Source organism: Rhineura floridana, chromosome 3 (genome assembly GCF_030035675.1).
Source record: "Rhineura floridana isolate rRhiFlo1 chromosome 3, rRhiFlo1.hap2, whole genome shotgun sequence".
Classification (NCBI taxonomy): domain Eukaryota; kingdom Metazoa; phylum Chordata; class Lepidosauria; order Squamata; family Rhineuridae; genus Rhineura; species Rhineura floridana.
The window spans coordinates 56,432,585-56,448,669 of record NC_084482.1 but is presented as its reverse complement, the minus strand read 5'-3'; the positions used below and the strand labels follow the sequence as shown (position 1 = coordinate 56,448,669).

Sequence of the window (16,085 nt, the reverse complement as noted above, 5' to 3'; positions counted from 1 at the left end):
GTACCATGCATGTGTATTTTATATCACAAACAGTGTGATGATGTCTCACTGCCAGGATCACAACTTAAAATTCACCCTGGAACTGAAAACTTGGTTATATCCTCCTTGCTGGCTACATGCATAATCGCCTGCATACTTTTCTGCTCCCATGGACAGGCAGGCATGGGAGAGGGAGGAAGGAGAAAAAACAGAGAAAGACAGTTTGCTGCAGGTTTACAAGAGTTCCTGTCAAGGGCAGCTAGCAGTTGTGTGCACAGATCCACCAGATTAGCCAGAAAGCAATTCTTTATTTTGCTACCTTTGCACTGTTATATTTAAAGCTTCCCAAAAGTGAGTTTGGTACTGCACCAGAGTCATCATGACAATATATTTAAGCCTTCAGCTCTAGAGATTAAGAATTCAGTCCCTGATGCCCCAAACTGACAATAAGGTCATTTACTAGTTGCAATTAATTGCTCGAGTCCTACACATATTCATGCCAGATATGGGCCCACATGTCAGTGATCACTCTGAACTTACCGGGTTATGCTTATGAAGCTCAAGTTACTCACGTGCACAAATGTTTGGATGATCAGAACTGAAGTCATGGGAAGAACTGAATACTCCTTGGGAGAAGATCTATTGAGTGACGGTGTCATTTTACAGTCAGAGTAGAACTTGCACTTTGTCACAAGCCATGCAAGTCTACTTCTTGAGAATTTACCCTTCAGAAGCAGGAGGCTATGCTAAGGGACACAGAAGCTGGAGGTCGATGTTAGCAGCCAAAACCCAGTGTGTACTAGCCATTGGATCCTTCCTCATGCCATCAAACCATTTTTTTAAAAAACTGCCTAGCGGCTGCTTTACCGTTAAGGAGTCTGTCAATATATGAAATAAATAAACTCAAAATGAAAACATAATAATTGCCGCATCAACTCCATAATATATTATTGCTTTGTTGTTGTTACATGCCTTCAAGTCGATTACAACTTATGGCTACCCTATGAATCAGCGACCTCCAAGAGCATCTGTCATGAACCACCCTGTTCAGATCTTGTAAGTTCAGGTCTGTGGCTTCCTTTATGGAATCAATCCATCTCTTGTTTGGCCTTCCTCTTTTTCTACTCCCTTCTGTTTTTCCCCAGCATTATTGTATTTTGTAGTGAATCATTTCTTCTCATTATATGTCCAAAGTGTGATAACCTCAGTTTCATCATTTTAGCTTCTAGTGACAGTTCTGGTTTAATTTGTTCTGACACCCAATTATTTGTCTTTTGTGAGGTCCAGATTATAGCTTGACATTTTCATTATTATTTTATTTACAGTTCTTCTTTCTATTATCATTTATTGTAATAGATTATTTATTTATTTATTATTTGATTTATATCCCACCTTTCCTCCCAGCAGGAGCCCAGGGCAGCAATTACAGCAAAGCTTAATAAATTGCTGATTTGGAATGTTTGTAAACATTCCATAACACATCAGAAATGTATTAGTGAAGTCATAGACCAAACTCTGCTCCATGCTGGATCTTCAGGTTGTTCCTCTGCAACACCAGAATAATTAATATGCACCTTTATTTGGAAATATAAGTTCCATCATACTTGTGGGATGTCCAAGTAAACATTGGAGGATGTGACTGCATAACTAAAAAAAATAAATTTCATGTCACCAATACTTTTAAAAAATGAGTACTGACACAGATAGACTTGATATTCCTTAATAAGCAAGCATCAGTGCCACAATTCCAAATAAATATCTAAATTACACAAGCAGAGAGATATGATTCATGCCCTATACTTATTAATATTTATTAACCAAAGCACAAAAGCAGCAAAACAAGAAGGAAGCACAAAGTATTCATTATGCCGATGTTGTTTGATTACAACATCTATGCTCCAAGGTGTTTCAGATCCAAGCAAATGTCCTAGATCTGTCAAAAAACCATTGGATTAAATGAGATCAGTAACTGGGATCTGAGCACTGGCTGGAGTAGCCAATCAGGCCCAAGCTGAATACAGAGACAGACCAAGACAGATTCCTACACATAATTTAAGCTTGAAGGAAATGATTTACCATATTTGGGCTGTTTGTATAGAGAAAAACCACTGCCCAGTCCTTGGAATTCCAAGGATATGGAATGAATCCTAGCACATGTGAGCGGAGGAGATGTAAGGACCATAATCATAAATGAAAAGGTAATATAAGCTAAAGGCCTTTTTCAAACAGTTCAGCCTAGAAGCAATATCACAAATGAGAGTAGCTCTGAGCATCAACATGCCTTTTCCTCCCTACTAAGTAATCACAAGTTCACTTTGGTCTGGGAGTGAGGAAATAGGCCTTTCGTATAATCCTTCCAAATCTTATCCTGATTTGAGCAGAAGAACCCTGTTAAATCTGTCCCTAGAATTAAACATTACCCATATCTCCATTTCCCAGCCTCTTTCTTTGATAACATTGATTGATTGATTGATTGATTGATTGATTGATTGCACTTGTATACCACCCCATAGCCGAAGCTCTCTGGGCGGTTTACAGCAATCAAAAACATTAAAACAAATACACAATTTAAAAACATATTTTAAAAACAATTTAACACACAATTTTAAAATTCAAAACAATATAAAAACAATTTAAAAACACATGCTAAAATGCCTGGGCTATACAAACGATTGCTCCTTCCCCAGCCCAGTTCCTCCCCGCCCCGCAACGGCAACCCCTTCAGTACCTTGGGCCCTTCGGAAGGTTTGAATCTCAGTGACGTTTTAGGGGAGGACAAAGTTGGATAAGCCCCTGATCTCGTTGAAGAGCCACCCGTCTTACCCCACACGGCGGAGCCCAGAAATCGGATGCTCCTATGATCCGTGGCACACCAAGCCCGATGAGCATCATCACAATCTACAGAGGCCTTGGATTTGAGAGTGTGTGTGTGTGTGTGTGTTTGATGAGAGGGATGGACACATCTCAGCACACTCAGAGGAGAGCCGGAGAAGGCTCAAGAGCCGAGTCAGAAAGACAGATGAAGGCAGAGAGAGAGAGACCGATCGATCGCCTTTCTAAAAGGATGCGAGCGAGACTGGCTTTCGCTTGATCCAAATTCAGCTTCTCCAGAGTACATTTAACTTGGCCATTTGGTCAAGGATGAGCGAGGGGAAAATGAATGAACTTCTCGAGACGAAGACGGTAGAGAGTCCGACCGGTGTGGTCATGACGCCCAGAGCTAGTAGGGGGCGCGGTGGAGCCCTGGCGGGGGGTGTCATCAGGACCAGCAGCTTGGAGCCACGGTCACTGTGACATTGGCTTGGGGTGGGGGTGGGAAACAGCGATCGTGGAGGTAATGGTGGAAACTGGACAATCATGGGCACCGTACGCTGAGATGCTCCCCTTCGCGCGCGTCTTATGTTTCTCTATGAGATGGGCCGCCATCGTCTTGCAGACCTTCTGCTTTCACTCCCCCCCTCCTGTTGCACGGACACAGCCTCCCTCTTCCCCTGCCCGGCTTCAGACGCGCAGCAAGCCCCACGCCTGGAGCATCTTGGCCGTGGGAGGGGGGCCCGCGATGTGTGTGAGAGCCCCCCCCCGTCAGGACTCCTCTTAGGAAACGCGTGCACTTTCCAACCCTACTGCGAATCCCTCCACCCCGCCGCCCGCCGGCGCCTCCTCCATCACGCTCCCAAGCGCTGCTGCCGGGCGCCCTCACTGGGCGCAAAGGAGAGCCAGAGGCGCTGGCTGGCAGCCGGAAGCCGCCGCTCCAGGACCCCCGCCCGGATCCGCCCCGCCCCGAGCAGGTGCCGTCAGTCAGCCTCTGGCCGGCAGCGCACGCCCCGAGGTGGCCCTGGAGCTCCGGCCGCCGGCGCGGGCCAAGCTGGCGCCACCTGCGCGAGTCCCGCCTCGGGCGAGGTTGCAACCCAAAGCGCGCTCAGCATCAGCATCTCCCCGCCGCGGCCAGCTCCGCCTCGCTCGGCTACCTGGGAATCCCGGGCCGGTGGTCTGAGCTGCGGCGGCGGCAATAGCGGCGGAGCCCCGTTTGGGCGGCTGGTTCGGGTCACGGTCAGTGCCCGGCCCTGGTGGGTCGTGCGGCGCGGCTCTCTCCGGTCCCGGGGCGATTTAGCGCCGCCACCTCGAGAGCAGCGCCGCCAGCTCGTCGGGAGACCACGTCAGAGAGGCAGAAAGAGCCAAGGCAGCCGCTGGGGCTAAATGGGTCCTAGCGCCTCCCACCGGGTGGCTTCCCCCCTTTCTTTTCATCTTCTCCGAAAGGGGCTCCCAGCTCGGTCGGCTGGAGCACGTGGGGGCGGCAGCGACTGGAGCAGCCAGCGGGGACAAAGCGGATGGAAGTGACTAGAACTAGCCCGGAGAGGGAGAGCTATGGGTTAGATTAAAATGGAAATGGACTGCCTTCAAGTCAATCGCGATTTATGGCGACCCTTTGAACAGGGTTTTCATGGTAAGCGGTATTCAGAGGGGGTTTACCATTGCCTTCCTCTGAGGCTGAGAGGCAGTGACTGGCCCAAGGTCACCCAGTGAGCTTCATGGCTGTGTGGGGATTCGTCCAACACTCTAACCACTACACCACACTGGTTCTCATGGTCTAGAATAGGACCAGGGATCTACATCCAGGAAGAAAACAGAGGCATGCCCCCAGGCAGTGGCGTCACTAGGGTTGGTGTCACCCGGTGCGGTAACTCATGGTGTCACCCCCATGGACCTCCTCCTGTACCAGACCATACAGAATCCTTAGTAGTGTTTTTTGTACTAATGTTACTCGTAAATCGTAATTCCCATATATCACTGAATGTAATGGCAATAGTAGTAACATAAACAACTAGCAAAATTAAAATTACACCTTTAAATTACAATATCATACGCACAGCTCAAATTCTTGCTCTTATTACTAATGGGAGTTAATTATCTTGCATATGCCCATAGTAAATTTTCAGATACTTTCAGACCCTCAGCAATTTTCAAGTGGTCTATGTAGAAGAAAGGTTTGGGAACCCCTCGTCTAAGACATCTGCTTATGTCCCTATGCTGCTCCCACCCCTCATTTAAGTGCCTGGGATGCATGCATGTGGACACACCTCCTTACAATTATGGAAAGTGATTCTTAATAATAAGTCTCCAGACACAAAGTTGCATAGGTATTTATCAGTTGTTTAGTAGAAAATTCAGAGCTGCAGGGTCCCTTCATGATAGTTACAGCCACGTACACCATTTTTTGCTCCTGGATTAAGAATGAGATCTTTGTTAATGCATTCTCTCACAACAACAAACATCTCTAGGAGCCAATCATCATGAAAGTGGAGAGCGTTAGCAACTGAGAAGAGTCTTCTCAGTGGCTGACTCACCTCCTTTCACTCTGATTGGGCCCAATCTGCAGAAAAGGCAAGGAAGCATATTAGAAGACTCTTCTCAGTGACTAACACACTCCCTTTTCATGCTGACTGTAGGATGCTTGGAGACATAGGGACCCTGCTCCCCAAAAAGCAGAGGGACTAAGACCCCCTGGGCGACTACCCTCCTGGTGCTTATGGACATGACCGTAATATATTTTGTGATGTGCAAGTTCGATATTATTTATTAAGTGTGTTTAGGATTACAGTGATGGCATTCCCAAATTTGTACTTTCACACAGACTTTGGTTTTCCATAACACAATGTTTGTCCAAGCCTCCACACTTGGGGGGGCACTACTTGCACACCCCTTCCATAAGCACATCAAAGTTGGATACACACCTGAACCAAGACCCAGACAAAAGGGCACTCAAAACAAAAAGGTAATTACAGTGGCTGAGTAGATCTTGTACAGTGGTTATACTGACTGGGCAGCCACTGTCCTTCACATTTTACAAAATACTTTTTCCTATACAAAGATTAAATTTCTGTGTATGAAAAAGTAATATATGAAGTGGTCTCAACAGTGAGAAAAGTAAACAAGTGAATGGTGATCCAAATGTTTTTCATTCTCCCGTTATGAAGCTAGCTGCCAGATGATGTATCACCTTCACTACGCATGCAGCGTAGACCGAAAAAACAGCACCCAAGCCACCATTCAATATGTGCATGTGTTCTTTCCAACATGAATCTACAGGTCTCAAAAAGTAATGTGTGACAAAGTCCTCAAACACCTTATAACATGCCTCAAACATGGTCTCTTGTTCTACCAGCATGCCTTCACACCATCACTTTGCCAAAACATAAGGATAGGTAAATTGCTTTTAGGGAGGTTCACAATTATGATTTCCTATTTATTTAATCTAAAAATATTTAAAATACATAAAAACAGCCAGGGGAAGATATAGGAGAAATATAAAATAAATACAAATTAAAAAGGCGGGGAGGTGAAGAGACCTTAAATGTGCTACTCACCATCTCTCAGCCTATCCTCCCCTCAGGATGAAAACAATGGAGAACCATGACCACCCCCAGGAAGAAGGGAATGTAGAGGAAAAAATTATCCTGACTTTGGTATTCAGTTATATATATTTGCATTTGAGGACCTTTTCTAATTCTCTCTGAGCTACCCTACCCAATCTTAGCCTTCTTCTGATTTCTTGACTATTGTCTCCATTTTGGTTAATGACTGTGCCAAGGTATTGATAATCCATGACAGGTTCAATGTCCTCATTGTTGACTTTAAAGTTACATAAATCTTCTGTTGTCATTACTTTAGTCTTTTTGATGTTCAGCTCTGGTCCTGCTTTTGTGCTTTCCTCTTTAACTTTCATCAGCATTCATTTCAAATCATTACTGTTTCTGCTAGTAGTATGGTATCGTCTGCATATCTTAAATTATTGATATTTGTCCCTCCAATTTTCACACCTCCTTCATTTTGGTCCAATCCCACTTTCCGTATATGTTCTGTGTATAGATTAAACAAATAGGGTGATAAAATACACGCCTGTTTCACACCCTTTCCGTTGGGGAACCAATCGTTTCCTCCATATTCTATCCTTACAGTAGCCTCTAGTCCAGAGTATAGGTTGTGCATCAGGACAATCAGATGCTGTGGCACCCCCATTTCTTTTAAAGCATTCCATAGTTTTTAATGATCTACACAATCAAAGGCTTTGCTGTAATCTATAAAGCACAGGGTGATTTCCTTCTGAAATTCCTTGGTTTGTTCCATTATCCAACGTATGTATTTCTCACTCCATATATGGCAAGAGCCTTTGTTGTAGAATCTTGAGCATTACTTTACTTACATGGGATATTAAGGCAATAGTTTGATAATTACTGCATTCCCTTGGATCCCCTTTCTTTGGAATTGGGATGTATATTGAATGCTTCCAGTCTGTGGGCCATTGTTTTATTTTCTATATTTGTTCAGTTAGGCTTTTAAAAAGCTTCAGTAATGGAAGCCTTTTTTCAAGCCCAATTTAATCTGTGCTGGGGGCGGGGAGGACCCAGTAGGCACAAGGAAAGACCTCTGTGGGTGCATTCATACCTGTGGGTACCACATTGGTAACCCATGCCCTAAGACATAGATCAGTTCTTCAAGTAGGAGACCTGCTCATAAAGGTCCATGCACAGGTAGATATGGGAGTTGGATGGAAATACAACTGGGCTGGTAAAAGAATATTAGATAGCTGGGTACTCTCAGTGAGAGTACCAATGTCTCTGGCAAAAGTAAATATTTTATGTGCTGCTATAAGGTTCTTTGCCAAATTTGAAGTTTGACACATTCAAGGTCTATGCTGATCCACTGAAGCATTTTGTGTCATCCACCCTTTCCTATCTATATTTCTTAATTTGTGGGACTGTACAGTTGATTATATGTAGTCTGTGTAAGCAAATTAGTTTGATAAACTTTTCAAATTAGGTATCTTCCCACAAGAACTACATTGCTGCTGGTTTAAGTGAGATAGGACTAAAAGCTTGCTTTTTCCCTGACACAAAGAACAAAATACTGTACTTGTGTACCTAAAATATTCTATAGAAAATGTACTCTGATAAGCTATGAGGCCTGATTGGTATGTGTGTGCATCCACACACTCATATTTTTTTGTAATTGCTTTTCCAAATAACAATAACCAATAAATAAAACCGATAAAACAAACTTGTTGTTGAAAGGCAAATTGGGAAAATTGTAGGACAGACTGCTGTGCTTATTGGGAGCTCCAGGAATTTGCTGAGCATGTCTGAGGACAATCAGGTGCAGTCTCACTCAAAAGACTTGATATACTTTTAATTATCTGCAGCAAGACTGGAGATAGCTAAGCAATGGAGATACTTGGGTGGTCTTTCATTGACTATCCTGGTCAAGAAACTAATTATGAATCAAGTGTGTATTGTCAGAAGGCAAACTGAGACAGATTCATTTTATGAAATTGGTTAGGTTGTATTGTATTCCTTAACATTACAGCCTCAGATCAAAGACCATCATGGACAGAAGGATATGGAGGGAATTTGGCTGATTTTTAGTGTCTTTAGGGGGTGCATGAATAGGCAGAAGTATGTCCCAATCTTCATGCAAGGTCAGATATCCACTAGTATTAAGTCTCAATATTGAGCTGCTATTCTTTTTCTTGACAATCACACACTTATTTTAATGCCTTGCTAACTCATATATATGCAACATGGGGTGGTATATAATTACAGATATATGGTCTGCTTCCCTCCTTCACCCTTATTGTGTTTGTTAATTTATTTATTTAACACATTTTTATACCACCCTGGATTTCATACCTTGAAATAAACTCCAGGCCAGGGCTCTGTCTATTCATCCCTCTGCTAAGTTCCAGGACTGTGAATGTTTCCTCTGCTAGGTTCCAGCACTGTATCCCATTGCCCTCTTGTGTCACCCAGTGCTATTCTGGACAGCAGTACTTGCTTTCATCTCTTGCCTTTGCTCGTCTCTTAATAGCACCCTTGTGCATAACAGCCCAGGATGCCTTTCATCTCCCTCGGAATTTTGCTGACACTTTCCTTGGCCAATCTAGCTATTTCACATTCTCCCATGGCTGCTTCTGGTTCCAGAGACCATCCCTACATTTAGATCTGAATTACATCTCACTGTAAAAATCCTGCACCAAAAATGAAGGGCACCATAACTAAATGGATCAGAGGGTCAAAATTCCCTTTAGCAGGCACCCAGGAGCCACAGCCATAATTTGTTTTTAAAATGTTGATTCCATCAGAATTCAGTACCAGACCACCATATGTTAAATGGGGAAAAGTGGAAATTGCTTCTGTTGCTCTGGCGACATTTCTCTTATTAACCACTTCAGGTGTGAATATGATGAAGAACAAATTAGTTCCTGTGCTCCAAAGAAACCATTGGCTTCCCAGCCCAGTTTGGGTGAAGGACGGCAGAAGGAGTGCTGTGGGCTGCACTGGGGACATCTCAAAGGTCTGATAAGCACTTCCCTGGCCCTTATGTTTGACACCTCTGTCCTAAACCATGGTATGCATATATTTTTTCTTTTAATTATTATGTTTTAATTATGTGCTGATTAGTTATTATGTTATGAAACAACATTCTATAACTCTCTTTTATTAAGCTGGGTATATATCAGGGGCAGGGAACAATTTTCAGCTCAAGGGCCACATTCCACAATGGGCAAGCTTCTAGGGTCTGTATACCACTGGTGGGTAGGGCCAGAGGAAAAAAGTGGGCAGAGCAATGGATAGGATTCCTTTGTACTGTTGTTGTTTTACACTAAATACCACCTACAATCAATCTCCAGCTTTGTTAATGTAACAACAGCCTAGTTTATCTTTATTTCTGTTTTTCATCAATCAAGGAATGTATGTGTTTTGCTTAAGGATGTACACAGATCTATATAGCAACAACAACTGGGTTTTATATGGGAGATCAACCATTGTACATTTCTTCATCCCAGCAGTCCTAGGTTCAACCTGAAACCAGAGCCCCTGATGTGCTCCCTCCTCCCACATTCCATCTTGACTAAATGCAGACGCTGTGGCTTCAACATCAGACACCCCTTTTCCTGCCCCTTCCTTTGTTTTGTTTACTATCGACCCTAATGAAGAGTTTTTGAAGAACTAAAAAGCTTGCACACTATTTTGTGCTATTTTGATTGGCCTAACAAAGACATTTTATTATTTACTGGTTTTTATTTTGTGTTTTTAATCACTATGCTCTGGATCCTTGCCCCTCTTGGCTGGTAAAATCTAGCAGGAATGGAACAGCCGGCTGGGCCAGGGAAGTGATAAATGCCTCCTTACGAGAGGGAGTGGTCCCCAGCTGCCTGAAAGAGGCGGCTGTTAGACCACTTCTAAAGAAGTCTTCCTTGGATCCAGAAAACCTAAATAACTATAGGCCGGTAGCAAATGTTCCATTCCTGGGCAAGGTCTTAGAGCGGGTGGTTGCTAACCAGCTCCAGACACTCTTGGATGAAACTGATTATCTAGATCCATTTCAATCCGGTTTCAGGCCCGGTTTTGGTACTGAGACAGCCTTGGTCGCCCTGTATGATGACCTATGTCGGGAGAGGGATGGGGGGAGTGTAACCCTGTTGATTCTCCTTGATCTCTCAGCTGCTTTTGATACCATCGACCATGGTATCCTTCTGGAGCGACTTATGGAGTTGGGAGTTGGAGGTACTGCCTGGCAGTGGCTCCGCTCCTACTTGGTAGGTTGGCTCCAGAAGGTAGTGCTTGGGGAGCATTGCTCGATACCCTGGGTTCTCCAGTATGGGGTCCTGCAGGGGTCAGTTCTGTCCCCCATGCTCTTTAACATCTACATGAAGCCGCTGGGGGTGGTCATCAGGAGTTTTGGAGTGCGTAGTCATCAGTATGCTGATGACACACAGCTCTACTTCTCCTTTTCATCTTCTTCAGGTGAGGCTGTCAATGTATTGAACCGTTGCCTGGCCGCAATAATGGACTGGATGAGAGCTAATAAATTGAAACTCAATCCAGACAAGACTGAGATGCTGTTAGTGAGCGGTTTCTCTGATCAGATGGTGGATACTCAACCTGTCCTGGATGGGGTTACACTCCCCCTGAAGGAGCAGGTTCGTAGTCTGGGAGTTCTTTTAGATCCTTCATTGTCACTTGAGGCCCAGGTAGCCTCGGTGGCACGAAGTGCGTTCTACCAACTTCGGTTGGTAGCTCAGCTACGTCCCTATGTGGGCAGCGACGACCTCGCTTCAGTTATCCACGCTCTGGTAACCTCAAGACTGGACTACTGCAATGCGCTCTACGTGGGGCTACCTTTGAAGACGGTTCGGAAACTGCAGCTCATGCAAAACGCTGCAGCCTGATTGTTGACTAGGACCAAACGATCCGAACATATAACACCTGTTCTGGCCCGTTTGCACTGGCTGCCTATATGTTTTTGGGCCAGATTCAAAGTGTTGGTCTTGACCTATAAAGCCTTACACGACGCGGGTCCGCAATACCTGCTGGAACGCCTCTCCCGATATGAACCTACCCGTACACTGCGTGCAACATTGAAGGCCCTCCTCCGGGTCCCGACTCATAGAGAGGCTCAGAGGATGACGACAAGATCTAGGGCCTTCTCAGTGGTGGCCCCCGAACTATGGAACAGTCTTCCTGACGAGGTGCGCCTGGCGCCAACATTGCTTTCTTTTCGGCGCCGGGTTAAAACGTGCCTCTTTTCCCAGGCATTTTAATATATTTTAGTATATTTATAACACTCTGGTATACTAAATTAATTGTGTAATATGTTTTTAGCTTTGAGAATTGTTATTATGTGTGTGGTAATTATTATGTGATTTTATCTTATTGTATTTTTATATTTATGTTGTTCACCGCCCAGAGAGCCGTTGGCTGTGGGCGGTATAGAAACTGAATAAATAATAATAATAATAATAATAATAATAAATGATTTTAATTCTATTGATAGTTTAATTACACTTTAATTATAATTTTTCTGCATGTTTTACTTACATGTTTTTATTTGTTTTAATTCTTGTAAGCTGCCTTGAGTCCCAGTTCTGGGGAAAAGGAGGGGAATAAATTATATTATTATTATTATTATTATTATTATTATTATTATTATTATTATTATTATTATTATTATTATTATTATTATTATTATTATTATTATTAATTTCCCTAATATGGATTTTGTAATTTTTCTTATGGACCAACATGGCTAATTTTAGTTTTGAGGAATGCTATGCCTCAGTACCTTATATCACAGAGCAGCATACAAGGTTCCTTTCTGCCTTCTCCTCCCCAGTTTAAATATATAATATGTTTGCATGTCTTTCATATGGAATAAACATCTTCTTGGATGGTATTTTTGTGTGTGAAATAATTGTATCTTTGTTATTACTCATTTGTTACAGGGACTAAAATCACTGTCCCTTCAGATAGTACTTCTGTTGCACATCAGTTTGCAGATTCCCATCACAAAGACTATATACTACACAAACTGCACTACAACTATATAGCATTTTTAACCAATCTAAGTGTCATTGCTCCCCTCAGAAGCATCCTGGGAATTGTAGTTTGGTGAGGGTGCTAAGATTTTATAAATTATACATCCCTAGCCTACCCTGCCCTCACTGAAGTACAGTTTACCATGGTTCCTCAGTAATTAAAAGTGAATAATAATTAAAGTATGTAGCCTAGATCAGGGCTGAGGAATCAGGTTCAGACCAAGTGCCGCATTCCCTTCTGGGAAACCTTCTGAGGGCCACATGCCAGTGGCAGGCAGGACAGAGACAAAAGTTGGCAGAGCAATGAATGTAAATGTTACCTGTGTGCGGTAGGCTAACACACACGCACGCACACACGGGACATAATCAGAGCTCAGGTCAGCTCAGTCAGCTCAGTTCCAGTCAGGCAAAAACACTCAGGGTGTGAAGCAGGGCCAGTGAAGGGTGTAGCCTTGGGAAAGAGGCAGAAGGTGCCACCTGAGCCTGAGGCTCCCTACCCCTAGTGTACTTTCACAGAATACTATTGCTGAAAAAAATGTCATCCTTCTCATCCCTACAGCAATCAGTTCCTTCTGTCAGTTTTATTTTCCTGTTCTGTAGAGTTTCTTCTAAGCTTTTTTCCCTACTGCACAAACAGCCAGCACACTGGCTGCCCTGAAATAATCATGTAATTAGTCCCATAATATATTATTAATAAAATGTTACGAAGATTTGAAAGGAACTAGTATCTTCATTTTCTATTTCTTTTTCTTTTCTCATCTATTTGTTTTTTAGAAACTACCTAGCTCCTTATTAAATCCCTTATGCTCACCTGCACAAAAATGTATTTCATATTGCACAATTTTTTTGACACTGCACAAAATGTGTCTAGCTGCACATTAGAAAAAAACCCTGCTGTTCTGGAGTACATAGCTGTATACATTTCTTTGGAAAGATGTATTAATCTGTTCCAGCAAACCAACGAAGAGTCTTTAAAGATGGACACCTTTATTATGGCACAATTACCTTTCATGGAACAGAGTCTACTTCAATATACGTAAGAAGTATTGTCCTCAACTGATGGATATATTTACACATGGGCCTAGTGAAAGAGAAAATGTAAAGAATTAAAAACACAATGGGGTTAAATGGCAATGAAATGAAATGAAAGTACAGTCTGTTACAATTCAATTACAGCTTAATTGTATGTAAAACTAGCCATAGTATGGCTGTCCCCCTCAATAGTATTCTCTCATACATACTGTGGACTAGGCATCACATTGTTACGCACACCCCTCTCTCCAAGCAGCAAGGAGTTTCAAGGGTCCCAACATGCACGATGGGTTTGGATGCCTTGGAATGAAGATCACTTGAGATTTACAATATTTCTATGATATAAGGTTTACACACATATGTACAGGATGAGTATGAGATGGTGGCTCACAGCATTAGCATATCAACAGATTCTGCTTCCCATCAGCTTTCTAATGCCATAGATTTCTGTTCTTCCAGAGAGAACATTAGGCCTCTCACTATCTTTTTCAGACCTAGGGTGCTTCCAGAATGTTCCTGTTTTGGGGTGGGATTCAATCACGTATTCAGTGGATGGGGATGTTGTTGGACCCCGTCATTCCTGACCACTGATCATTGGCTATTATTTATAGAATGAGACAAAAGTGCTTTTTTATCATATTATAAGTGTTCATTGGCTTACCAATGCAAGGATGTCTGTGCTATTGACAGCTGTTTTGTGAATTGCCACAATTAATTACATAACTGTGTCTGTACTTCTCTACATTTAATTTCCCTCTGACCCTGTTGTTTATTATCTTCTCCCCAAAACCCATGTGTAATCATACCAGTAACTCCGGATAGCCCTTCATGCATCTGATGAAGTGGACTGTAGTATACAAAATCTTATGTCATAATCATTTTGCCATAATATTCTGTTTCTATTGAGTTGTATCACTTAAAGAAACAAAGCAGAATACAACAAAGATGTAGTATGTCAATGAAACAGTATTCCGCCAGAAGCCAGCAGATGTACATTGTTGGTTGTTGTGGAACCATAGTAATCCAGCCCAGTCTTGCAAATGCTGCAGTAATAAGATACGTGACATGTGCACAGATAGTTCCTCAGGATTTTCCCCACAGCTTCATATCAAGCCAAGCAGGTTCTATGGTATTTTTTTTAGCAACCACCATTATTCAATTTCAGTTAAAAAAGGTCTTAACTATTTAGCTTCATATTAAGTATTAACCCAGAGAATAAGATTGTACACACTAAAACAAATGTGAGGAAACTATGATCCTCCAGATATTGTTGGACTCCAATACCCATTGGCCCCAGCCAACATGGACAATGGTCATGGATGATGGGGGTTGCAGTCAAACAACATCTGGAAGGCCACAGATTCTCTATTCCTTCCCTGCACTAAAAGATATACAGAGAAATAAAAATACAATTGAATGTAACTGATCCGTCTATTTACAGTTGCTACAATTTTATGCAGTGCAGAAGGAAAAATCCTAGCTAGAAATGTAATTTTCTTTGGTCTGAAGAAAACAGTTTCACCATGTATACTTTGTAAGCAAAAGTAATGGGATTTGACAGATTGTCACCCTGTTGTTTTGTGTAACAAGAGACGATTTGCAATCTGGTAGAGCAGGGGTTCCCAAACTGTGGTCCACAAACTTCATTCAGGTGGTCCACGGCATGTCTGTGAAAGTATACTTTAAAATCAGGGAGCATCTGGCACAGCATATTACCATTGGTACAACAGGCAAAAAAGAGAGAGAGAGAGAGAGATAATTAAGTGGCCTGCCAAGACCCTCAGCAATTTTCAAGTGCTCCATGGGGGAAAAAGTTTGGGAACCACTGCATTCAGCCAAACTATGGCTTGGTGCAAACAAACAAACATGTAGGTTCCTGGAGAAAATATCATGGCTACTTTGCTTTCCCTCTGGTCCTGTTGTTGCTGCATTACCTGGAGATAAGACACGGTTTGGCTTATTTATTTATTTATTTATTTATTTTATTAAGCTTATATACCGCCCGACTAGCAACAGCTCTCTGGGCGGTGAACATTAAAAAATGCTTAGTGTTATGTATGAACCTGGGCTTGTTTTAAACCTGCTCAATACAAAACACTAGCTGTAGCCAAGGTTTGTTCAATGGGTTACCACCTGTGGTTTGTCTCAAGCAAGATAAACCATGAACCCAGATTTGGATGCGACATAAGCCAAACTATGGCTTAACTCACAACAGCACAGCAGCAGCAGGACTGGAGGAGGATCAAAACAGCCACAGTAGTCTCTCTGGGAACCCACATGTTTACTCATTTGCACCAAGCTATAGTTTGATTTAATGTTATGTGCAAATCAGCTCATGACTTAAGTCCCATTAATATCAGTGGATCTATCTGAAGTATAACTGTCTGGATCCAGACAGGGGAAATCTACCACTTTATTGCAGTAGTTCAGGGGTTCCTAAGCTGTGGTCTGTGGACCACTGGTGGTCTGTGAGCTTCATTCAGGTGCTCTGTGTTGGCATGTCTGCAAAAATACAATTTAAAACCATGCAGCCTCTAGCACAGCACATTACAATTACTGCAATAGACAGAAAAATCATTAAGTGATCTACCCAAGACCCTCAGTAGTTTTCAGGTGGCCTATGGGGGAAAAGGTGTAGGAACCACTACACTGTAGATGAGTTTGCCAGAGGTTCCCTTTCAGCATCTATCTATCTATCTAT

At 42.7% G+C, this 16,085-nt stretch overlaps 1 protein-coding gene across 4 annotated transcripts in view; it reads right to left on the bottom strand.

The window, feature by feature from the left end:
- The window catches only part of SLC16A3 (solute carrier family 16 member 3), a 45,397-nt gene extending 36,683 nt beyond the window's left edge, over positions 1 to 8,714 (bottom strand). Inside the window, exon 1 of one of the 4 annotated variants that reach the window (XM_061615981.1) lies at positions 8,664 to 8,714. Coding sequence is in view for 1 of the 4 variants with exons in the window: in XM_061615976.1 (XP_061471960.1) it covers positions 2,803 to 2,871 (69 nt within the window). In the remaining 3 variants the exon portion in view is untranslated. The other 3 variants (XM_061615978.1, XM_061615976.1, XM_061615980.1) reach the window with 3 other exon arrangements.
- Between the last annotated feature and the right edge of the window lie 7,371 nt (positions 8,715 to 16,085).